Raw genomic sequence first — 23,729 nt, 5'->3', positions numbered from 1 at the left:
GCTCCTGGGACTCGTCCTCTGGATAGCTCCTGGGACTCGTCCTCTGGACTAGCTCCTGGTCCTCTCCCACTAATGTGCAGAGCAGCATGGGTGGCCACTCTCTCTCTCTCACGTGTTTCTTGTTTAAAGAAACAGAGGACAGGTAAGAAAGTCAAAAGGCTCATGTGATGCCCTGCAGGGGGGCTCTCCTCCTCAAAGACAGTGAGCTCAGCTCCAGGGACCTCAGGACAGGAGCTGGGCTCCCAGGGCCGATGGGCCTGAGACCAACAGCAGAGCGAAGGGGGCCGGGAGGCGGGCGAGGCCCTGATCCTACCCACACTAACTGGGGTCCCGCCTAAGATAATGTACAAATCTCCCCAAATAGCCAAACTCGGGTTTTGTAAGAAAGCGTCCAGGCCAGAGGAAGCAGAACTAAATATCCTTTGGGCAGGCAGCTGGGGTAACAGTTTCCCAGAACTGCGTAAGAGGTGGCTGTAAGGATGTGTCCGGCCGAGGGGCTGCTACCCTCACCCCCACTCTGGGGACAGGGCCACATCCGCCTGACCCAGGGTCAGCCATGCAGCACTGCTGGGTGACCGTGTGGGGCCCAGGAACACCCTGGGACAGGCGGCCATTGGCTGAGCCCCCGCTCCCCTCCCGTGGGCCACGTGTCCTCGGCATGTAGCTGCACCCCGTGTGAGGGATGGGCGTGGTCTGGCAGCCGGCATACTTGAGTCAGGGTAATGGGAAAAACAGGCAGGAAGGAGCACAATTTGCTAAAATGAGCCCATTTTTCACTGGTTGTCCTCTGTCCTCCCTCCTCCGTTCTCCGGATGACAGGGAAACGAGAGAAGTAAACTCCATGTTATTAACAATCAGACACGGTTGCTGCTAATCAGGGGTGACAGCTGATCACCCCAAACGGTCCAGTGCTCAGTGCTGGGGCATCTACCTCTAGGAGGGGTGTGGCCTTCAGATGTGGATCCAGACTCTTCTGATATCCCGGGAACTCGAGAACACCAAACCCAATCCCTGAACTACCGCGGGAAGCTCTAGCTCGCCGAGCTGGTGGACGCCCAGGCCACCCCCCCTCCCTGGGCTCCGGCAGCTTGGCCGGCCGCTCGCTCTCGGGGCCGCTCGCTCTTGGGCAGGGCGGACAGGCGGGGGCGCGTGGAAGAACTGAGGGCCTGGGAGTCAAGGCCATTCTTTTATTTTTCCACTGTTTTATAAGCCTTTTCTCAGAATTTGAAAGTTTTTCTAATTTAAAGCAGCATAATGGGTTTAGGAAGTTAAAACTTTGAAATAATTTTGAAAATCATTATTTTCTGCCATCACTTTACATAAAATGATTTCTAGCGACCGGACAAGTTCCTGACTGCATCCCACAGCTCTTCCTCCACAGACCCACTGCAGAACTAGCTGGTACCAGGCACGTGGCTGTATTCGTGGGGGCCGCACCCACAGCATCTGTGCTCACCCGCCTGGAGGCTCTCAGCCTCTTGCGGTGACGCGGAGGATGTGGTTTTTCTGTGCTCAGAGCCACACACACACGGTGGGGGCATTCTCTCTGACCGTCACCATGAGTCAGGGGCAGGGAGGGGCCACGCCCGAAGGCTTAAGCAGAGCAGGTGACAGACAATAAAAGGCCCCAAAGAACCGTTACAGACCGCTGTCTACTAAAGAAAGCCCGCATAACCCTCAAAAATGAGGATTTGGTTATTATTTCAATGGAAACAAAATTCTGAGGAGCTCGTGCGGGATGCGGCCTCCCGCGTGCACACAGAGCCCCGGACCTTCCAGAGGAAGGGAGGGAGAGAAAGAGCAGCGCCCGGGGAGGACCGTGTCACAGGGCCGCTGGGGCAGCAAGGACGGACAGACGGAGGAGGCGATGGATGGACGGAGGAGGGGGTGGACAGGCAGAGAAGGAGACACAGACTTGAGAGATGGAAACTCAAAGCTAAAGCAAAGAAAAACCCACAGAAAATGGTCCTTTTACCTTCCACAGGGGACAAGGGAATATGAAATGCTAAAAGAAAACAAACAAAAACAAAAGTAAACCATGAAAAGTCAAATTAATGTCTCAAGACTCAAAACAAAACTTACATCAAGCTGGAAAATGAAAAGATAGTGGCAAAACTCAGATCTGATAGAGAAGAGTCCCCCCCCCCGAACCCCCACCCCTGGCAGCAATTTCAGAAAGGGCCGCCGGCCCACCCCAGGGCCCTTCCCAGATTCCCAAGACCCATGCTGGGGGTTGAGGATACTGACTGGGGACCAGTGGCAAGTTCCAGACCAAGGACAGGGCTGGGAAGACCCGTGACCAGCCCACCCGAGTTCCGGGTAAGCGGCAGCAGCAGGGGGGCCTCTGGGCCCCAAACCTGCCCCCATCCGCCTAGCTCTGCTGCACGGTCACTCGGACGTCCCGCCGAGGGCCCACACGTGCTCCCCACACACCCTGGGGCACGGACGAAGCCCACTGGAGAAGGTGAAGGGGGCATCTACTGCCGCCAGGGCCTGCCGTGGCGGGGAATGTTCCTCCGTGTGGTTGTTCCTACAACAGGCTTCTGAGTTCCTGGACTCAGGCCCAGGCACCGGCAAGGCCTCCTGGTCCCTGTACCTGGAAGAGCCGCACGCGCCTGACAGGGCAGACTAAGCAGCACTGATAGGAAGTGGCGTGTGGGCACGTGGCTGCGCCCCCGCCCCGGCCGCTGCCCCCCGCCCCCCCGACTCACTGCTCTGCGAAGAGCTTTTGGGCTTCCCGATGTACTTGAGGATAGGGTTTCGCCTCTTGTCCTCCAAGGCGTCCTTGTCTTTTTTGGAATTGCTGCTCTGCTGAGACAAGAGACACGGGGTTTGGAGAAGGTCCCAATCTGTAGACGCGGCCGCTGGCCCCAAGACTCGCCCCAAACAACTAACTAGAAAGCTGACTCCCGCCTGTTCCTGAGCCACCATGGGTGCTTCCGGCCCGGGTCTGAGCTAGTCTGTGGGTTCTCACGGACGCCCCTGTGAAGGCCGTGATGGGGGGGCTTTCCCAGCCTGCCCCGCTGCAGAGAACCGCACCAGATGATGCTGTCTAGATAGCTCTGTCACCTTCTTGGTCTTCGGGAAGAAGGGCAGCCACTTGTCCTTGTCGGTAGCTGCTTGGGCCTTTTCAGCCGTGCCGGAAGGCCGAGCCTCTCGGAGACGGAGCCCGGCGTGGCTCATGTAGGTATTGAGGACGAAGTCCATGGGGGTGCTGCGAGAGAGGGGCGGGCGTGGGCCATCAGAGCGCTCGAGCTGTCCCCACCACCCAGGCGGTGGTCCCCGAGCAGCAGCGGCCTGGACCCCATGACCCCGCTGTGACCAGGGCTACACTCAGACCGTGACCCCCGATGCTACGGGCCCCCCTGTGACTGGAGGATGGCCGGCACACCGCACACTCACTCACCTCCTGTCCTCCTCGTACTTGGACCTGGAACAAAAGAAAGGACAGATGACTCGCACTGTGGGGCACAGGTGTGTCCGCCGCACACACATGGAGGATGGGGGCCGTGGGGGAGGGAGGCCGGGCCTCGACTCTTGGTCGCAGCTCTGAGCCAGCGTGGGGCCCAGGAGGTGAAAGCCCTCGCTCCCCTGGGGGCCTCCGCACAGCGACGGTGATGTCCTTCCAGCTAAAAGGAAGGGGATGCGGCAAACATGGCCTCGGGAGGTATTATGGAGGAAGGGGCTTGCGCCGCGCCCCGCTGAAGGACGACAGAAGGTCGCACCCTGAGACCGGATCCAGGGGAGCCTATTTACCAGGCAAATGGTAAGAGCAACGGACGCTAGAGGGTGCGCTACCAGCCAGGCACCACTCGACACGTACTAACTCGTTGAGTTCTCAAACCGCACGAGCAGATACCAGATCTTGTGAGACCGAAGCTTCCCTGCTTCACCCCATCACAAGCGGGTGCCCATGCTGCCGGTGATAATGCCATGGGACTCTTGGGCGTGAGGACCTCAGAACAAGCACAGGCTGGTGTTGTGCTCACCCTTGGAGCGGTCAGGCTGATTCTTGCCATCAGACCGCTAGGGAAACTGAGGCCCAGAAAGGTCCAAGGCTTGGCTGAAGGCCAGGGGGCTGTTTCCAAGAATATGCCCCCGTGTGCCCTGATCCGCTGCAAGACCGTCCCTGAGGCCGCGTCCCGGGATCTCCAGGGTGCGGTCTGACACGGAGCCCCGACTGGCTACCGCGAATTGCCCTGCACACAGCCACCCGGTCTCGGCTGATGGCACCTGGTCTTTCCAGCGGCTCAGGCATGAACTGCAGAGTCTTCCCTGACTTTTCTCTCTCCCACAATCCACACTCAGTTTTTAGGAAATGCCTGTTTGCTCGACCATCAAAATACCCCTGGGACTGACCACTTTTCACTGCATCTTTCGTCCCAACCCCTACCACGTGGGTTCCCGTGCAACCCCTCGCCTGGGACCCTCCCTTGCTCCCCACCACCCTCCACCCACAGCCCAGCCCCACTCCCGGCTCCCCTTCTGTCCATCTGTCCGTCCATACAAGCGTTCTCAGGCTCTGTGGCCGCCCTCCCGTCACCTCTGAGGTCAGCACAGACCTTCTCGACATGCTCTGGCCAAGCTGCCCTCCGCTGCCCCCAAATGCCAAGCAGGCGCCTACCCTGCCCTGCTGCCCTCTGCCTGGGATGCTCTTCCCCCAGATGTCAGCGAGGGCAACGGCCCCACTTCCTTCAGGTGCTCTAGCGTTACTCTCTGGATGCGGCTCGCCCTGACACCGCTATTTAAATCTGCCATGCACCAGCTCTGTGCTCCGGACCCCTTCCTTCGGCCTGCTGTCTCCCCCTCATTTCGAACATGTTACAGATCTTGCTTATTTATCAAACGCTGCTTTCTCTTCCTGCTACAACGTCAGCACCATGGGAACTGCTGTTTTGCTCACGAACACATCCCAGGAGCCTAGAACAGACTCCATAAATCTCGCTGCACGGAATGGCAGCATGAAGACTCCGAAGACGTCTTGTCTGCTTTTGTCATTTTATAGCTGAGACCAAGGTCACACACGACCGAAGCCTACGTGCCCAAAGTCACGTGGGTGACGCCGGGAGGACGGGCCGCGACTTCCTTCCTCGGAGAGTTAGGTGTCTTCTGATGCCATCAGTTAAATACGGCCCACCCTCCGTCTCCAGCTCATCTGCCTCCTGAAGGCAGCACTCATAGCAGACCTGTGGCGTGGCCCTCCCGCTGGTGTCCACGGGACATCCAGGCAGGAGGCAGGGCGGGCGGGAAGAGGGCTCGGAAGGGAGCAGAAGCTCCTAACGCCCGAGTCCTCGTGGGCAGCCCCGGGCCCTGCACCTTGCGTGGAGTGCGCGCTCTCCCCATCCTTCAGCGGAAGGAGGGCCGGCAGGCATGGAGGGGAGACGTCGGGGAACAGACCCACGAACACTCGCATCTGTTCTGCACTCACAGAATGTCTGCCAGGGCGGCCAGCTGCTTCTCGGCCACTTGGCGTTCTCGGACAGGGTCCCCGTCCAGGTCCAGCAGGTCATTCTCTCCATACAGACTGCCAAGCCCCAGGGTGCGCTTTGTTCTAAGCCAGAGAAAGAGACGAACGTACAGAGGTGCCCGGCAGAGGCCCAGAAGGAGCGAGGCGCGTGCGCACGCATGGGGGACACGGGGCCAGCAGGCGGGCAGGCAGAGGGGCGGCGGGTCAGCACCTGTAGTCCTGGATCTGCTCCTGGATCTCGGGCATGGCCGCCTCCTGAGCGTCACGGAGCGCGGTGCGGACATCCTCACAGCTGCGCAGACGCAAGTCTGGTGGGAACCCAGGGAAGACACAAACGGGGTGTCGGGAGGCGGGGGCCGCGCCTGCGGAGCCCCCTGTGGCCCGGAGGGAGGCCGGCTTTCCGCCCTCCTGTGAGCCAAGGGAGGCGGAGGCCTGGACCCAGCCGGTCACTCCTGAATCCAGGACTGGAGCCCTGCCGTCCGGGTCCCAAGGCGAGGACAGGACACCCGGGCGTTCCAGACTCCATGACGTGGAAGGACCTTAAAGCCCTGCCTGCTGTCAGATGTGCCGAGGGCTGCCCTCTGCCGGCACAGTGGTAACCTCTCCTTCTCGGTGGCTGCCCGGTAAGCACCTCATGTGACCCTGGCGGGGTCCGTCCTGTCCCTGCAGCAGCGTCACGTGGGTGAGGACCAGTGTCCGTCCAGCTCCGTTCACCCCCTGGCCGTGGGACACCTATCCTCCCAAGCTGCCTGGGACCCGCTCCTCAGGCTGACGCCCTCTTATGCCGCCTTCCCTCAGCTTTTCTACTCACGACCTGAGAGCGAGAGGGAACGGAGCGACCACCCAGCCGGCCGGCTCCTCACTGGACCAGCTGCTCTGGGATCAGTGAGGAACTTACAAAAACAAAAATGCTCCGCAGATCCCGACCCTGAGGTGGGACTGAGTAGGCCCTGGTTTCTGGATTTTTCAGAGTTCCCTCAGGGATTCTAATGATCGGCCAGGCTTAGGAATCCCTCAAGTCCAACCACCCCTTGGTACAGACGGCCCTGCAGGGCCCAGGAAGGCCCCGGGGACGACTGGCGGAAACGAGCGCATGTCTCACGGGGTCACGTCTTCCCTTCCTGGCACGAGCTCCCCAGGCAGGGCCTGTCCCATGGTTGCTTGTCCGCCAGCCACCTCCCCCTCCTAGAGGAAGGGGTGCCCAAAGACGGGCTACGCGCCCTCTGCTCTGGTGCCCCCAGGGCCCAGGATGAGACTAAGTGGCCCATGAGCCAACTTACCAATTTCAGCCTGTAACACCTCTGGGAGCTTCACTCTCAGCGGCTAGAAGAGAGGAGTGGGGGCGGGCGGTGAGACCCACAGCCCAGGGCGCGTGGGAGATGTTGCCCCGCGGCAAGGAAGGCCTCCCAACACCCCCTTGTCTTCTTCTGCGACACCTGCTGCCCGTCCTCCCTGCTCTCTCCTTGTAAGCCTTCACACGAGGTTACGGCATTTGAGAAATGGAATCTGAAGCCACAGGGCCAGCAGGCCATCTTCCGGGGTAGCCCGTGTGGGTTTACGGGTTCCCTACTGCTGCCGACTCCACAGCAACGCAGAAACGTCACTGGGCCCTCTCCTCTGCTCCCCCTGTGGCCGAGTGACCCAGTAAGCACGGAGCACGAGGACCTGGCAGCGGGGACAGGCTGAGTCCACCACCCCTACAGGGCCACCCCTCCTCCAGACCCACACAACGGGACAGGCACGGAAGTCCTGGGGAGCACAGGACTCGTTAATCCCGCGAGCTTACGCTGTGGAACTGAAAGTCACTTGGGCATTAGCGTAGCTGGTCAGACTGCAGGCCCACAATGCCCTGTGTGGGTGAGCACCTCTGCGGCCCTGTCCACATGCACAGCGCTCCTCTGCCCGCACACTCCGGGCCTCCTCCCTGCGAACCCTGCTTTGGGCAGGATCCCCAAGGGCGCTGAGTGTCAGAACCCTGGCTCCTCATCTGGCTCACTGATCTCCACCACCATCGGGGGTCTCTGTGCCTCTGTTGCTTCGTCCCCCGATGGGCGGGCAGGGAGGGCTGGGGGGAGCCAGCACTGGCCCAGGGGGCAGGCAATGTGCCTTCTACCTGGCACACGTGGAACGAAGGGGCCAGGTCAGGGGCTCAGGGTTGACAGCAGGGCCGCGAACAGGACCCAGGAGCCCTCAGCCCCGACTTCTCCTCAAAAACCTGTCTCCATCCGGCCTAAATGTGTGGCTTCGTTCTTCCTCTGCTCCCGAGTGGCCCCAAGAATCCAATAATACTGTAATTCAATCCGTGACTGCCTTACCGCATTTTTCTCTAGGAAAATATTCCAGATGTCTTTTCCTAAGCCACGGGAATCCTTGGGGTTTGTCTGCTGATAAACTTCTGTGCACAGGTAAAAAAGCTAGGAGAAGAGAGAAAATGGGTTAGAGCAGCGGTTCCCCACGTCTCCACTCCGTGGAGCGGGATTCTGACCCCAGGGGACAACGGGCGGTGCCTGGAGCCATCTGTGACCCTTCTCGGGAGAGGTGCTGGGGCACCTGGCGGGCGCAGTCTTGTGACCCGGCTGAGAACGGAAGATGCACACGACAGCCCCCAGCAAGCAATCCTACAGCTCAACATGGCCACGCGGAGGCTGAGAAGCCCTGGCTTCAAGTTTCCGAACCCTCCGGTAAATCAGCGCCAGCCTCAGCCCGGCAGCTTCCAGCACAAGCACCCTGGACTCTGCATCCCCCCACACCTGAGCCTTTGCCTCGTACTTGTTTGTATCTTGTTTTCTAAGGTTCGTGTCAAGTGCTCAGTGGGCACCTCAGTGGGCACCTGCTGGGCGCATGATGTTGACCCTGGCTCCCAATGGCGGTCAGCCCCGCAGGAAAACAGCGGTCTGGGTCTTGTGAGGGACACAACATCCTCCTCTCTTGTCCATCTTTTCCTCTGAGCCCAGAGCAGCATGAGAAAAGCTGCTGAGGCTGGTGGCCCTGAGCCCCGTCCCTGCACACACCACCCCATCACCTTTGTCACCTTGCCCCTCCGCTGAGCCTCCCCACGGTAACGTCGCGGGTCTGCAATCCCCAGTGTTGCCCTAGAGAGACCGTGTCCTCCGAGTGGACCGAGAACCGTGGCAGGTGTCCCGGCCTCGCTCCTCCCCACACTACATGCAGTCCCTCCTGCTAATCTTGCACCTTCTCGGCTCTGTCTCCATCCCTGAGCCACCTGCCGCTGCCCGCGGATCCGACTTCTCTCAAGAGCAGAAGCGAGGGCACAAGCGGGCCTCAGTCAAGACGACGCCCCTGACTTACCAGCGGGCTGGGGTCGGCCTGAGAGAAGATGTAGCGCAGGAAAACACCCAAGTGAGCTGGCCGTGCCTTCAGCTTCTCGAGGTCCTGGAAGATGATGTCGCTCTGCAGGGCAGAAGGGCGGGGGCAGCTGCTGTGCGTGGACGCAGGGCACAGTAGTGTGGCCTGCTGCAGCTTGGCCCCCATGGCCCCCGCCGGCCCGGGCTGACAAGCTGCGGCGCCCACCCCGCGTCCCCTCACGGCCGCGGCAGCTCCGACTGCTTCCAGTCAACAGCGGCTGGTGTGACCGTGACGAAAGGAGAAAGCCAGGAAACCGTTACCTCGTTGTTGAAATAACCCGGGTCATAATCTTCCTCTGGGCCAATAATTAAAGGCTTCGGGCTTTGGTCTGCGCCCTGGGGAGAGAGGCCGGTCGCAGGGAGGAGAAGTTAGGGGACAGGCGTCCAAGCCCTCCACGACACGCGTGTGGGGACGGCGCGGCAGGGAGGACCACACGGGTCTGGCGAGCGTTGGCATCTCCCCACCTCCCCCAAATCTCAGAGGCAAGAACCACGATTTCCACTTGTGGAAGTCAAGTGCTCCCGGGCGGGGCCGCCGGGGCACGTGTGCTCGGGCATGGGAAGCGAGAGAAGGCGTGCTCTTCCTGTTTGTGAAAGCTCTGGGGGGCGGCGGCTCCCGCGGACGGCGGGCTGGGGCTCTCTGTCCCCTCGGCAGCCACGCCCGCGCCCACCACGGCGTGCACCAGCGCCTGCAGGTACCGGTCTCTGTCACAAGACAGCTCGGGGCCTCTCTCTGCCTCCCGGAGGCAGACGACGGAGGGGATGGAGCTGACCTCTCCCCAGCGCGGCCTGCTCAAGGGTCTCCGGTGGATCTCCATGACCGGTCTCAAATCCAGGCTTCTCGGTGTGGTTTTCTTCCTCGTGCCAATTTCACTAAAGACCTAAGCCTACCTGGTGTGCCGATATTAGGAATGACGACAGTGCTTGTGCCGCACAGGCCTTCCAGATGCTTCCCTGGACAAGCTTTCTCCTGGAGGTTCCTTGGGCTTTCAGACCTTTTCTCCCAACTACGTTTTCCACTCAGTGCAATCTACCTCATTTCCAGGGATGCGCCAAGAAGGGCCCTGCTCTGGAGCCCACCTGGATCCCCCACGCCCACTCTCTTCCAGGCCTCAGATGCCTCCCACCCCCGCTCGCTCAAGCGGCTTCACCTGACGGCGCCTCCCGGGTGTCCCTCACTCCTCCTGTTCTCCTGGATATTGGTGGACCCTCCGCTCAGCGTGACACACACAGAACCCGAGACCCAGAAGGCATGTCAGAGTCTGGCACTCAGTGGCAAATGAAAAAGTGAGGCCCGCAGAGGCTGAACGCAGAGGCAGGCCACATCCCGGGCCTCCCCCGTCCCGTGACACCGTGGGGCCCCCAGGGGACACTAGATGGCCACTTGTGACTCTACTTGGCTCTCGGGTGAAACCTGAAAACACCAGGTTTTTGCTTGTTGTGAGCGGGAGTCTTTACAAATACGCAGTTTTTCTCATTACAGAAAGCAGAAGATGCTCATTATTAAACAAAAATAGACGTTGTACAGTGATGCAACAGAAAGTAAGAGTTTCCAAAGGTTCCACCTGCTGCTGCTGAGCCCAGACGGTCCCCCCGGCCCCACCCCCATCAGCACACATTATGACTCAGAAACTGGGGCCCTGCTGAGGCCGCTCCTTCCGTTCAAAGGTAACACCCTCAACAATTCTCAGAGGACGGGAGAAAGGACCCCCACGACCAAGCTACTCCACACCTGCTCCCATCAGCCGCCCGAGGAGCCCTCGCTCCAGAGCAGGATGTGCACGGGCCACGACCCCGCAGCACCCCGGGGAGGGCCGGCGGCCGGTGAACGCTAAAAAACGCTGTTTTTCAAAACCAGGAGCTCTCGCCGTGTTGCTCACACGCAGTGACCCAGCTTCTGGCTCCACAACGTCAGGCAAATCCCCTCAACAGCTGGAGTCCCTGCACTGAGCCCAAAACGCTCCTCCTGACGCCCCCCTGCACCTAGTCTACCCCCTGTAGGCAGGGGTGTCCACACCAGGCTTTCAGGACCGCGGGGCCACAGGGAAGCGCCCTGGAGGGCGGACACGCCTGGGGCCGGTCCCAGGGTAGCTGAGCTTTTATTTGGTTCCTATATTAGCGTGCCAAACGTAAAGATTTTGCGTAAGACAAAGGATTTTGCTAAAGAAAGAGAAAACTGAACGTGAGTATTCTGGAGACACCAAACAAACCTATCTGCCATTCCACACAGACGCTCTCTGCTCCTCCACGTCCCTTCTCGTCCCTTCCCTGTGGAGGTGTTCAGGTGTCCTCACACGGAGCCCATTCAAGTGCCTGTTCGTACCACGTTCTTCCCTCACTTCCGTTCTCTAGACAAAGTCTCCCTTAAAGGGGGTTTAGCCTGAGTATTCCTGGCCGGGCCTGGGGAAGCTGGTTCTGGAGGAGGGGAGGGAGAACTGCAGGGGGCTCTGGGCCCCTCACCTGGTCGCTGGCGCTGGGCACTGCTGTGTCCGAGCCCTGCCGCCGGTGGTGCTGGGACAGCCGGGCCATGATCACAGGCGAGGTTCGGGGACTGTCCGGCCCAGGGTCCGACAGTGCCGAGTTCCGATTCATCAGCGCCTGGAGGAAGAGAGCCCATCCAGAAAGTGCCCCTCAGCTGGCCTGGTAATGCCCATGCCCGGGGGCGCACACACGCACGCCCGGGGCTACGCAGAGCCCTTGGCTGCGTGGCACCCTGCTCGGTGCTCAGGATGGTGCTCTGAGGCAGATCCACTCCCTTCCCGCCCTTCACACGAGGAAAACGACCACTCGGACGGGTCTCGAGACTTGCTCAAGGCCGGGAACCCAGCGCTGGGGTATTCCCTGGACGCAGCCCGGGCACCTGAGCCCAGCCCGCAGCCGTCCCCTCTAAGCCAGGCCACCTCCCAGACAACCAGCCCTCAGGATACGTCGACTCTGGGTCACCAAAGACCCTCCGCCCCTTCTTGGGGTCTTTCCCACAGACGGATCCTTGCACATACGCTCACCGTCCCCCACGGACAGGCGGCAGCAGTAAGGAAATGCAATTCCAACTATTATTTAAAGTTAGAGTTCAAGCGTGTTAATTAGCCTGGCTGAGCAGATATCTGACTGACGACGTTATGACTTCTTCCGTCCTGTCGTCCTTCTACTTTGCAATTTTATATTTGCAGCTTCTATGTGCAGGCAGACAACAGCTGGAAGGGAACGTGAGGCCGAAAGCTGAAATGCTTCTGACCCTCCAGGAAAGACGAGCTGTTCGAGTGAGATCTGTGAGGGAGCGAGAGAGGCTGCCGCCCCGACTCGGCCGGCTCTGTGTGTGCATCTAAGACGGCGTGGCCGCAGCCGAAGTCCCGTGTGTGCGGCCGAGACTGAGGCTCTGCTCCCCTGTGCCCAGAGGCTCGAGCCGTTCGCACGGCTGTCTCCGCCCGGCTCTCTACGGAACGGAGCGGTGGTAAAGCAGACGCTGGGTCTGACGGTCCTGCACGCAGCGCAGAGTGACTAAAACCCCGGGAGCTGGAAGTGTGGCCGAAGCGCACCCGCGGCAGGTCGGAGGCCGCGGCACAACCGGCCACAGCAGGACCTCTGGGCGCCTGGACAGGGGACGCCGACCGGGGTTTGAGACGGGGCTGGCCCCTGTGGGCACTCACCTCACTGAGGGAGGGGAAGCGCTCTGTCCCAGAGTCCCAGCCGCTGTCCCCCTCCTGGGAATCCAGAGACAGTTGGCCTGGGGAGCAAACAGTTTACACAGGAGGTGGTGCCGTGGCCTGGGGGTCTGCGTGCGGGGCAGGAAGGCGAAGCCGCCACCTTCCCTCCTTCCCTGGTTTCCCTCAGGTCAGATGCTCCACACCCGGCTTTCGCCTCCCTGAGGGCCTGTGCCCGGACCTATCACCTCCTGGAACGAGACTCCACGGCTCTGTCACCGTGAGTCGTACCCTCAACCCACCCCACCCCTCTTCTGGCTCGACTCACTTCGGGTCACAAGAGCGCCAGGGGCTGGGAGGAGAGCTGGGGTCTGGACCCCCATCATCCCAGTAGCGCCCTGGCTCTCCCAAGGGTGGGAAGCTTACGCCCTCACGGCTCCGTCCCTGTGCGAGGACGCTGCTTTCTCTCCCCATCCTAATGCTTGGAGAGCAGGGACTACAGCCAATCTTTCCTGAATCGGCCCCATGGGGAGGGACAACAGGGAGGAAACCTGGGCTGGAGATCTGGGGTGAGGGGGGGACTCACCTTCTGATGCTCTCTGGCTGGCGTCACCATGTAGGGGGGGTACGTCCTGAAAAAGAAAGGTCAGGAGGGTGGGCACATTCTGCGAGCCTCTCCCGCACTCAGTCCTTCCTGCAGCCAGCCCTTCCCTCGGTCAGCAGTGTCTGCTCCAAGTAGTGGCTTTTCCTGTTCGTTGCCTTAGAAGTGCCCAGGCCGCGGGGCTACTGCTTCGTTGGTAGTCTGAGGAGGGCGGTGAGCCCTAACGCCGGAGAGGGAGCCTGGCCCTTAGAGAAAGTCTCCACACTCACTGATTTATCGCCCCGGGCCCCACAGCACCCACTGAGGAGCTGCCCCAGCGGGGCCTGAGGGGAGAGGAGGAGGGGCGGCCTCTGAAGGACTGACCACAGTGACTGTGCCCCACGCTCGCGAAGCACGCTTTTCTGGGTCTCACTTAGGCTTTCGGCAATGCTGAGGCCCATGTGACCAGTGAGCAAACGGGGCCCAGAGACTGTGCGTGACCTGCCCAAGCCGCGCAGCAGGACAACCCATGCCAGGGTTGGCGCTCAGCCCCGCCGCTCCCGGCCGGTGTTTCGGCCTCACCCTGCGGAGCCCGCGAGCACAGCGGCAGGGCAAACACGCACGGCCCGGGAGGGCGGCACGCTTCGGCTCCGACCATAACCCCCGGGTAGGCCCTGGTGGGCTCTCCAGCTCACAGATGAGGACACGGGGCTCCCAGGGCTCAAGCAACTTGCCCCAGAGTCTTAGCGCTGGTGAGCTCAGAACCTGAGCGCCTGTGGGCCACGTGACATGGACGTGCCCTTCGGAAAGTAGAGCAGTTTAAATTTGATTAGCCTGTGGTTCCCAGGCATTCTGATCTGCATGGTCTGAAAAAGAAAGTAGAGGATCCTCGAAGAACCTCTACTGGCTTTGGCAAATATGATTCTTGGAGATCTTAGTTTCCGGAGAGTTCCTTCTCATTTGCCCAAAGGGTTATGGCCCGATGGAGACTGGGCAGGATGCCAGGAACAGAGGCCCTGACTGGATCAGGTAAGGGCATCTCCTGCCTGGGGTTTCCCTACAGACCCCGCTCCACGGTGCAGGTCCCTTACCACGCCTAACGTGGGAGGTGCCTGCGGCCTTCGAGGGGACCCACTGCTTGCGGCGCGTGAGGCTGAGTACAACCGGAGTGGGAACGGCCACACCCCCCGCAGGGAGCAGATAACGAAACCAAGGCCGCAAGTGCAGGCTCTCGGAGCGCAAGAAAGGGGCCCCCAGCGCCCGCACAGTGTGCAGCCCTGTGGCGCCGAGCGAAGAATTGCTGCCCTTTGTTTCTTTGTAAGATGCTGAATGCTGACTAGTCGAGGCCCGGCCTGACTCAGGAGGCCTCTGCCCAGGCTCTCCTCCTCGTTCTCCCCGCGGCCACCTGTGCGGCACCCTTCCTGGAGCTGGGCCGCGGCACTCACCACGAAGCCCCCTGTCTCCTGCTGGATCTTCAGCTGTAGCTGAGTGACGCGCCTCCGGGCACCTTCGATCTGCTCTTCCAGAGGGCTGGCGGGGTTCCGGCTGTACACCTCACAGATACGCTGGGGACAGTGAGGACGACAGGGGGGGAAGGGCACGAGGGTGGTTAGTGGACGGACGACTCACCCAGGGGTGAGAACAGGCAGTTACCCGAAAACCAAGAGGCGAGACGGGAGCGCTCTGCCTTCGGGAGATGCACGGGAGCTGGCCGTCACTCAGGAGAACAAAAAGGTGTAGAGAGGGTGAGAAACATCCCGGAGAGCCAACCGGGGCTAGCAGACAGGACACAAAGGCCCGTCCAGTCTGAACCACCGTCCGAGGCTGGGCGTACGCCTCATCCTAAAGAAATCTCCCTTGGCTCTGGCTCAAGTGTCAGATGTTCACTGTCTGCAGAGTAGGCCACACAGGGAGCTCACACGCAGCACCGAGAGTTCTAGGAGCCCGGTCTGGCCGCAGGTGCTACTGGGAGCCGCTCGGAGGCTCACCTGGTGCTCACCCGGTGTGCATGCAGAGCTTAGAGCCTGGGCTTTGCAGTCGGGGAGGCCTGCCTCTGAATTCCGTCCCCCGGGCTCACTGGCTGTGCAGACCTGGCAGACTGTCCTGCGTCCTCCCAGGTATCGGGGATGTCGGTCCCTGCCCGCCGGGGGGCAGTGAGGCCCGGACGACACTGCCCGTGAAGCCTTTGCAGGAGGCAGCTACTACTGCACCACAGAAGGAAATGCCCGATAAAGCTGGCTCATCCCGCAGTTAAATAAAGCTGGGGGGCGCACACTTTCTGGGAGCTCATCGGGCCTCCCTGCTACCCGACGGCCTCTCCAGGCCCGTGGCCTGCGGCCTCTAGTAGGGCTTCCTGGTTGCACTGCAGACATCTGCGGCCTCCCCTCCCCGGCCCCACAGAGCAGCTCTGCCTCCAGCCGCCGGGGCTCTCCGGAGACACTGTTCGCACCCTCAGTCTCCCCATCCCATGGTTCCTTCCCCTCATCCCGCACGAACGCTCCTTTCTGGTCTTAAAACAAAACCCAGTGGCCAGCATGAAGCCCTTACATCAATTCTGATTACCCTTCAAGCCGCTGCCTCGGCCCTTTCTCCTTCCTTCCACGGACATGTCTCCAGACAGGGCTTGACCGTCGGGGCCCAGAGCCTGAGGCCTGCACACAGTCTTGTCCCTCCGACTCCTTCAAGGAGCCGGGTGACCCGGGGCCAGGCCCGTGGCCGGGCCTCAGCTGTCATCTCGAGCGCCCCCTCCTTGGAAGGCCATCCTGGTGCCCCCCACACCCCCTCACAGCCTGCCTGCAGCCTCGCCCAGTCCCTGCGCCCCGTAACTCGCGTGGGCCTGCACCAGCCACGCAGGGGACATACCCAGAGACATGGTCCTAGCCTGTACGTTACTTAGTCGAACGGGGAGAAGGACAAACAAATTCCGAACGTAACAGCAAATACAACAGTGATGTGACAGGTGGCTGTGGTATGCCATGAAAGCACCAAGTTCCAAAATTCCAGCCCCACTCGCTCTCCTCCTCTCTGTACTGGCACCCTTGGGGACCCCACCTAGTCCCCAGTCCCAACTACCACCTTCACGCCGAGGACACCTGAACCCTCTCCCTCGAGGCTCAACCCCCTCATCTCCACGGCTGGTGGACGGTCTTTCTGTCTGGACGTCCCGCGAGCACCCAGAGCTGACCTTCGTGTCTTCCCCGCAAACCCTGCCCTGCCCCCTGCCTCCATCCACCACCGGCTTTGCCGCCGTCCCAGCACCCAGACTCAGGGCATCTCTTGTTCTTTCTGCCCTGCTACCTCCCTCCTGCAGGCCGGCCGTGTCTCCCTGTGCTGATTCCTACACAGCAGCCGCGGGACGGTCTCTGGGCACGTCTGCGCACGGAACACGCGTCTCTGGGGAACACGGGTTCGGAGATGTGATCACACGCCCGCTCAAAATCCTCTGACCCATCCCAGGGTCTTCAGAATAAACACCAAGCTCAGCGTGGGGTTCAAGGCCCAACGCACCTTCCAGAGTGACACGGACTGAACCCAAACTCAAGTGCCACCTCGGGAAGCCCTCCCTGATTCCTGCAGATTATTCCTTCTTTTGGGCTTCTGTGTGCTTAATATTTTAGAACCTGTTGACACAATTCACATGAGATAAGCCTCAGCATTTTAAAGCGTGCAACTGAGTGGTCTGCACACATTCGCAGGGTTTACGGAGACGGCCCCCACCCGACAGGATGCAGTCGCTGCCACCTTCTCCCCGCTCCACCCCCGCAACCACTAATTTACGCTGTGTCCTCGTGGACGTGCCTACGCTGGACCTCCCTTTAAATGGACTCACACAACCTGTGGCCTTTTGCTCCTGGCTCCTCCCTGAGCACCTCTCGTGTTGTAAGCAGTGCCTCCCGCCCGGGGAGGGGGGTCATGAACGTCCGCGTACACGTCTGTGTCTGATGTGTTTCAGTTCTCCGGGGTCAGACCTGGGAGTGGGGCTGACGGAGCGTGTCTCTGTGCGTCTCTGTGCTGTTCTGATGAGCCCCCGAAGCGCGTTCGCGGCGGCCGTGTGACCGCGGCCTCACCAGCAATGGTGGGAATCCATTAGATAACGAGCACACAGGACATAAACTAGGATTTCCCCAATTTCTCCCCTCACCCACACCTGCGACTCTGTTGTTTTGGTTCCAACCATCCGGTGGGTGTACGGTGCGGCTGTGACTGGGACCACCCTGATGACCAGTCGCCACTGGCTGACCGGCCACCTGTGTGCGTCTTCACTGTCCGTTCAAATCCTCTGTCAACTTACCAACTGGCTCGGATTTCTTTTTACTGTTATGTTTACAGGGTCCTGTACGTACTCTAGCACAAGCCCTGGATCGGACAGAGGAGTTACAAGTATTTTCTCCCATCCTGCGGGCTTTTTACTTTCTGATTGTGTCCTTTGATGCACAAAGGTTTTTAATTTGGATGAAGTCCAATTTATTTATTTTTTGGTTGTTTCTACTTCTGGTGTCATATCTAGGAAAACACCACCTAATCCAAGGTCATGAAGATTTGCACCTGTGTGTTCTTCTGAGCGTTTTGCAGTTTTATTTATTTTTTAATTTTTTTTTTTTTAAGATTTTATTTATTTGACAGAGACACAGCGAGAGAGGGAACACAAGCAGGGGGAGTGGGAGGGGAGAAGCAGGCTTCCCGAGGAGCAGGGAGCCCGATGCGGGGCTCGATCCCAGGACCCTGGGACCATGACCTGAGCCGAAGGCAGACGCTTAATGACTGAGCCAACCAGCCGCCCCAAGTTTTGCAGTTTAAAAAAAAACACTTTTAGTTCTTATATTTGTCTTTGATCGATTTGGGATTATATTCTGTTTACTGTGTGAGGTATGGATCCACATTCATTCTTTGCATGTGGATGGCCAGTTGGTCCAGCACCATTGGGTGGAAGACGATTTTCTCTACCAAGTGGTCTGGACACCATTGTCAAAATTCAACTGACCGTATTTGTGTGGTTTAACTTCTGGACTCTAAACTCTATTCGACTGAGCGATAGGTCTGTCCGATCGTTCCGTGTTGCTCTCTAAGTGTCTGCGCTTACTACAACGTGGTATGCATGCATGTCCATCCATCCACAGATACCCCACTGGATCACAAACCCCACGAAGGGAAGCTCCACATCTCACTTTTCTGTGTAACCTCTCCAGCTTCTGCCCCCACATTGCTCGGACGCCCTGCTCCCCCTGTCCCACACACGAGCACCCAGCACGCAGCAGCAACTCAATCCTGCCCAACACAGGAGCGTAGTTTCACATGTCCGTGCCCTTGGCCTGTGCTGTCCACTCACCAGCGGACCCGCCTCATCTGTTCTGCTCGCAGAAGGCCCACCCGTCAAGGCTCAGCTGAAACACAGCTCTGTCCCTGAAGTCTCCCTGCGTCCCCATCGTTCACGGAGTGCTCTCTTCCTTGTCCCCCCGTTGACTCTCCTACTACGCTGTGAATTTTCTCCGCTACAACAGAGCTGTGCTGAGGGCAAGAACCGTCTAAACTTCCCACGTCTGTGTGCCACACGACCTGAAACAATGCTTTATATGAGGTGGGCACTGATGGAAATGTGCTCAACGGAAATGAAAGGGCCAGGCCAGGACTTGGCTGCCCCACCGCACCCCCTCCACCAACGGGGTCCCACCGCCCCCTGCACCCCCCACTGGAGACCCTGAGACCTTCCTTGGCTCTGGTGTTCCCTTGCTGTGTTCTCCCCACTCCATCTCCTGCTGGGACGGGGCTGTGTGTCCACTATTTGAACCTATTACCCAGGAGCTCTGGTCCCTGTTCACTTTCTTGCCTGAGTTCTGCTTTAATGAATCCCATGGTCACAACCACCATTCAGTGGGCCGCAAGTTTCGGGTGCTGGGGTTTAGGGGTGACAGGCTGTGTCCCGAGAGCAAGGCCGTGGCCAGTGGCCCTCAGCAGGACCTCACCTGTAACTCCTTTTCCTCTTGCCTCAGCATATTGCGAAGGATCTGGGTGGCATGTTTTTGGAATTCGGGATCCTGGAAACGGAACAGACCAGTGGTGAGGGTGGGAGCAGCCTCGCAGCTTCTCTCCCACCTGCTGGTTCTCAGGCAGGAAAAGCCGGCAAAGCCGTCGGGGTCGTCCGTATGTTTGAGTGACCCACAGCCCCTCAGCAGACTTCAGGCACCGGGTGTCCCTCCCGAATTCCTAGAGGCCTTGGCGACAACCACCCCTAGCACCGAACCGCTCCAAGTTGGTTCCCAGCCCGCTGGCTCGTTCTTCTGTCTGAGTGCAGATCCCGGCCCCGTTCCTAACCGCACCTTGTCCTTCCGCTGCCCGTCCGGGTTCACCCCTGCTGCTGCCTGTGCTTTCCCGATCCGCTCCCCTTCTGTCCCCTTTCGTCCCTCAGGCAGCCTTCCCCCTACTCGTCCGTGTGTCCCACAGTCTTGTGACAGTGGCTGGCCACGGTCTTTAATGGACGCCCCTGTCCGTGCCTGAAGGGGTGCCGCCCTCCCTGCTGGTGGGCGGCACCCCAAGGGCCTCCGTAGGGTCCCCCCCATTGAGGAAGCACGTTGCCCGCTGCTGGCTGGGAAGGCCGGATGCATTCACGTGGAAGGTGGACACTAAGGGTGGAGTGGCCCTTTCCACGCGGCCAGTCCTTGTTTTGTTCTGCTGACGCTCTTCACAGCTCTCCGACTTGTCTCTGCCTACCAGCACGCCTGAAACAACCCGCTTTCCTCCCCACGGGGTAACCACGAGGACCGTTACCTGCAGCGGTTTGGGCCCTGTGATGCGCTGTGGAGGGGGCAGAGGTGGTGGTGGAGGCGGCGGGGGGACCACAGGGGCGACTCGGGGTGCTCCGGCGGGGGCAGGGTCCTGCTGCAGCCCAGAGACACCAACGGATGAGGGGGAAGAGCCCAGGAGGGTCAGTGCAACGTAGGTGCCGGCTGGAGGCAGACAGACAAGGAGAGGTTTGCTCAAGGCGCATGGTCCTGGTGGTGGACACTCAAGCTACAAAGGGGGTGGGGGGCATCTTCTCCCTTCTTTCACGAAGCTTAAAATTCTGCAGATAAACCTCTCCACACTTCAATGCCCTGCCGCCCCCTAATTCCACCGGTACCCCTTCCTTCCTGTTCTTCACGCAGGATGCCCAAGCAGAATTCCACCCAGGTACGTGGCTGCCCTCCCCAGGGGCGGCCGGCCCTCGTGCCCTTCACCTCACTCACTTCCCTCAAGCCCCTGGTGCACAGAAGGTCCCGCCCTCCTCAGGCCGCCCACCCGTGAACTCTTCCCTCAACTCTCTTGCTTCTGTTGGATTACCTGGGCAGCCCTGATGGTTGGGTCTTCCTGGCTGCAAACAGAATGTTTCTGCCTTTTCCCCCCAAATAGGCAACCACTGAGGGAGGCTGTCCGTGGAGGGGACAGGGGAGCGAGTGGCCCTGGAGGGAGCTGGTGCAGCAGGGTATGGTCTCCACGGGCGTGCAGGAACAGGGCAGGCCCAGTGGATCAAGATGACACACGTGATCCTAGCTGCCTCTCTCACCCACAAAGGAGGCCCCGGGTCGAAGGGCCTGCTGCCCCAGCCCACCTGCACCCCCACCCCCTTTCTGGGCTCCGCTCTCTCCGACTCACATTTGATAAGCTTCACCACCTCCAGGTGTGAGCTGTTGGTCACCATGGTGCCGTTCACCTGTCGGGGGACAAACGACGGAGTGAGCAGGATGGACGCAGGGGATCCTTCCGAAGCTCAAACGCCACTCCTTCACAAAGCCACTTTCCAATGCTCCGCAGGACCCCCTGGTCATTGGGACTTTGCTTCCATTCACATGTGCTATACGTCTGTCTTCCCGGTTGGCCTGTGAGCCTCCGGCCCCCGGCCCGCGCCCCCGCCCAGCATGCTTCCTCCTCCCTGGAGGGCTGAGGCCTTGCCTCGCCTAGGATTCCCTTAGTGCCTCCAGGACTCTGCGGCACCAGAGGCCGGGCAGGTCCCAGCAGGTGGCAGATGGCAAGGCCCTCAGGTCAGCACTGTGTGGGGACAGAGTCCAAAGGCCCTGGGCCCCTTGCTGGTCTCAGCCTCCCCATCTTAGGTGTATTTTTGTTGTTTGTTAAATGGGAAAATAAAACCCATTCCAGAAGCTTGGTTACTTAGAGTCAAGAAGGGCCGAGGATGGGGCTCCCGGGGGCTGGTCCCCACATTCCTGGGGTCCTCTCGTGGCACCGCCCCCAACACAGAGGCCAGCCACCCCAGGGCGAGGCAGGAGGCTGGAGGGAGCCGGCCAGAAGGGGGGGCACTCACTTTGATGATCCGGTCGCCCTCTCTGACGCCAGCTCTCATGGCTGCCCCTCCTGTAGGGAGAAGACCTGGTCAGCAGAGCCCAGCCCCCCTCCCGATGTCACTGACCCTGCCCGGCAGTCCCTCCAAAACGTCTTCTCAGCCCTTTGTGCCAGGCCCTCAGAGGCCTGTGTGCCTCCTGCCCTGCTCCAGGGACGATCCCGTGAGCTGCAGGGGGCGTGCTGGCCGCCAGGCTGCTGGTAGCCAGAGGGGCAGGCCTGGCTCCGGGACAAGACGTGTGCTTTATCGGAACATGTCTGGATGGGTCCCACGATCCGGTGGGAAGAATGAGTTATCTTATTACATGTAATTGTCAATGTAACAGTAATTATCAAGAGGAACAGGGAGAAACGGGTGAAAACAGGAGTTTTCAAACTGCTTCCTGAGCCCTGAGAGCCTCCTTCTGGGGTTCACACCAGTAAAGATGACAGTGACCACTCCTTTATCGTCTGTTTAAATTTGCTTTAGACCCAGGGCACCTGGGTGGCTCAGTCGGTGAAGCGTCTGCCTTCAGCTCAGGTCATGGTCCCAGGGTCCTGGGGTCGAGCCCTTCATCGGGCTCCCTGCTCAGCGGGAAGCCTGCTTCTCCCTCTCCCACTCCCCCTGCTTGTGTTCCCTCTCTCGCTATGTATCTGTCAAATAAATAAATAAAATCTTTAAAAAAAATTTGCTTTAGACCCTTTGCAGTTTCTCCTTTTATTTATTTTTAACAGATTTTATTTATTTGGGAGACAGAGTGAGAGAGAGCACAAGCAGGTGGAGAAGCAGACTCCCCGCTGAGCAGGGAGCCCGATGCGGGGCTCAGTCCCAGGACCCCGGAGATCATGACGTGAGCCGAAGGCAGACGTCTAACTGACTGAGCCGCCCGGGTGCCCCGTTTCTCCCTTTAAAAGGGGCGGGATTCGGAGCTCCTGCTGTGCATTACTGGAGGCCGTCCCTCGGCTGGAGGCCACAGCACCGTGACCGCTGTGTGGTTTCTAATGACTCAGTCCTGGTCTGGTTCACATCGACGAAGCGTAAGCAGCACGAGAGCCAAAGCAAGCTAACAAGTGGCATACAGACTGTGTTTTGGTGAATCTGCCCCAGATGATCATTCAATCCGTAAGCTGCATTTGTCTGATCAAAACAAAACTCCCACGAAGCACATATAGATGCTTCTGGTCTAAAAGGAGCTTCTACAGTGGAGATGCATTCCAAGTTCGGTTTCAACCCAGGGACTCAGTATTACACCCCCATCTGCAGCCTGCTATTTACGGAAGAGCACTTGTGAGGAGCTTAAAGCACTCTAGGCTGTGTCTGGAAACCAAAGGTGGGAAAGCGCTGTCTCGCCTGATTTTGCAAAGAAAAGCAGTCTCCAGAGTAAAGGAACCAGAGAAGTTCTCCGACTTCAGTGAGCACGAGGATAACTGGGGGAATTTGTTCAAAGGCACGTCCCCTGGCCCCCTTGCCAGAGGGTGATTCAGTCCTTCTGGGCGTGGCCTCGGGACAAGGACGGCAGCCCCCACCCCCTGGGGTCCGGGAGACTCTCTTGTCGGCACCGACCACACTCTGAGAAACAGTGAGCTAGAGGAGACTCACGTCAGGGAGAGACAGTAACAACCACTTCGTTACTCCTGTGAGGTCAATGCTGACGCAGATGTCGTCTCTCCGTGTCTTCTCGCCCAAACACACGCGCATGCACGTGCACACACAGACACACACAGACAGACAGACACACACTTTCCAAAACTCCGGTTTCCCTGGCAAGCCACCTTTCTGCCATTTTGTGTCCGGGTCTGACTGTGCTCAAGCCTCTGGCCACCCAGTCCATCCACCAAGCCGCCATCTCTCCAGTCCGGGAACAGGGAGAATGAGGGAAGCAGAGAACAGAAGCATCTCTTTGGAGCTCCATCCTCAGACAGGAAGACAAGCCTGCCACAGACCCAAGGGAACTCACAAACACACAAGCTGCGACTATTTACATCCTCCTGCGACCCACATACCTCGTTTGGGTCATAAATCTGAAAGTCTCCTTTCACCTTCCCCATGAACAAATCCCAACTATTTCCCAAAACTACCAATATTTTTCTTCCCATTTTGCAATGTACTGAGTGTGGAATGCTGGCCTGCTCCCGACCTCCTTCCTCGTTTTGCCGCGCGCGGCCGTGGGGTGCTTCGCCGCTGGGTTTTTACAAACGGGAGGTTTGGGGCAACCCCGCGTTGGCCCGGTGCCCCGACAGCAGGTGCTCACTTCCCGTCTCTCTGACAGTCCGGTGATTCTCACAGTATCTAAAACTTTTCCATTATTCGACGTTTATGGTGACGTGTGCCAAGCGATCGCTGATGCGCCAGCGTCACTGTGCGGGGGCCC

The 23,729-nt window shown here is 59.6% G+C and overlaps 1 protein-coding gene across 9 annotated transcripts in view; it reads right to left on the bottom strand.

The window, feature by feature from the left end:
• Positions 1-23,729, bottom strand: part of ARHGEF11 (Rho guanine nucleotide exchange factor 11) — an 80,892-nt gene that overhangs the window by 13,447 nt on the left and 43,716 nt on the right. For 6 of the 9 annotated variants that reach the window (XR_014146658.1, XM_081825382.1, XM_081825384.1 and 3 more), the window contains 18 exons: positions 21,344-21,393; positions 20,680-20,737; positions 19,816-19,994; positions 19,014-19,085; positions 14,499-14,618; positions 13,060-13,105; positions 12,480-12,556; positions 11,293-11,430; positions 9,094-9,168; positions 8,777-8,878; positions 7,783-7,881; positions 6,748-6,790; positions 5,679-5,775; positions 5,429-5,551; positions 3,407-3,430; positions 3,070-3,214; positions 2,712-2,811; positions 1,976-2,005 (listed from right to left, as the gene is read on the bottom strand). Coding sequence is in view for 8 of the 9 variants with exons in the window: in XM_081825382.1 (XP_081681508.1) it covers positions 1,976-2,005; positions 2,712-2,811; positions 3,070-3,214; positions 3,407-3,430; positions 5,429-5,551; positions 5,679-5,775; positions 6,748-6,790; positions 7,783-7,881; positions 8,777-8,878; positions 9,094-9,168; positions 11,293-11,430; positions 12,480-12,556; positions 13,060-13,105; positions 14,499-14,618; positions 19,014-19,085; positions 19,816-19,994; positions 20,680-20,737; positions 21,344-21,393 (1,578 nt within the window). In the remaining variant the exon portion in view is untranslated. The remainder of the gene's footprint in view (positions 1-1,975; positions 2,006-2,711; positions 2,812-3,069; positions 3,215-3,406; positions 3,431-5,428; positions 5,552-5,678; positions 5,776-6,747; positions 6,791-7,782; positions 7,882-8,776; positions 8,879-9,093; positions 9,169-11,292; positions 11,431-12,479; positions 12,557-13,059; positions 13,106-14,498; positions 14,619-19,013; positions 19,086-19,815; positions 19,995-20,679; positions 20,738-21,343; positions 21,394-23,729) is intronic. The other 3 variants (XM_081825383.1, XM_081825385.1, XM_081825387.1) reach the window with 3 other exon arrangements.

This window comes from Leptonychotes weddellii, chromosome 6 (assembly GCF_054177405.1).
Source record: "Leptonychotes weddellii isolate Sample4059 chromosome 6, ASM5417740v2, whole genome shotgun sequence".
NCBI lineage: Eukaryota > Metazoa > Chordata > Mammalia > Carnivora > Phocidae > Leptonychotes > Leptonychotes weddellii.
The sequence above is the reverse complement of the archived record's forward strand: the minus strand, read 5'-3'. Positions and strand labels throughout refer to the sequence as shown.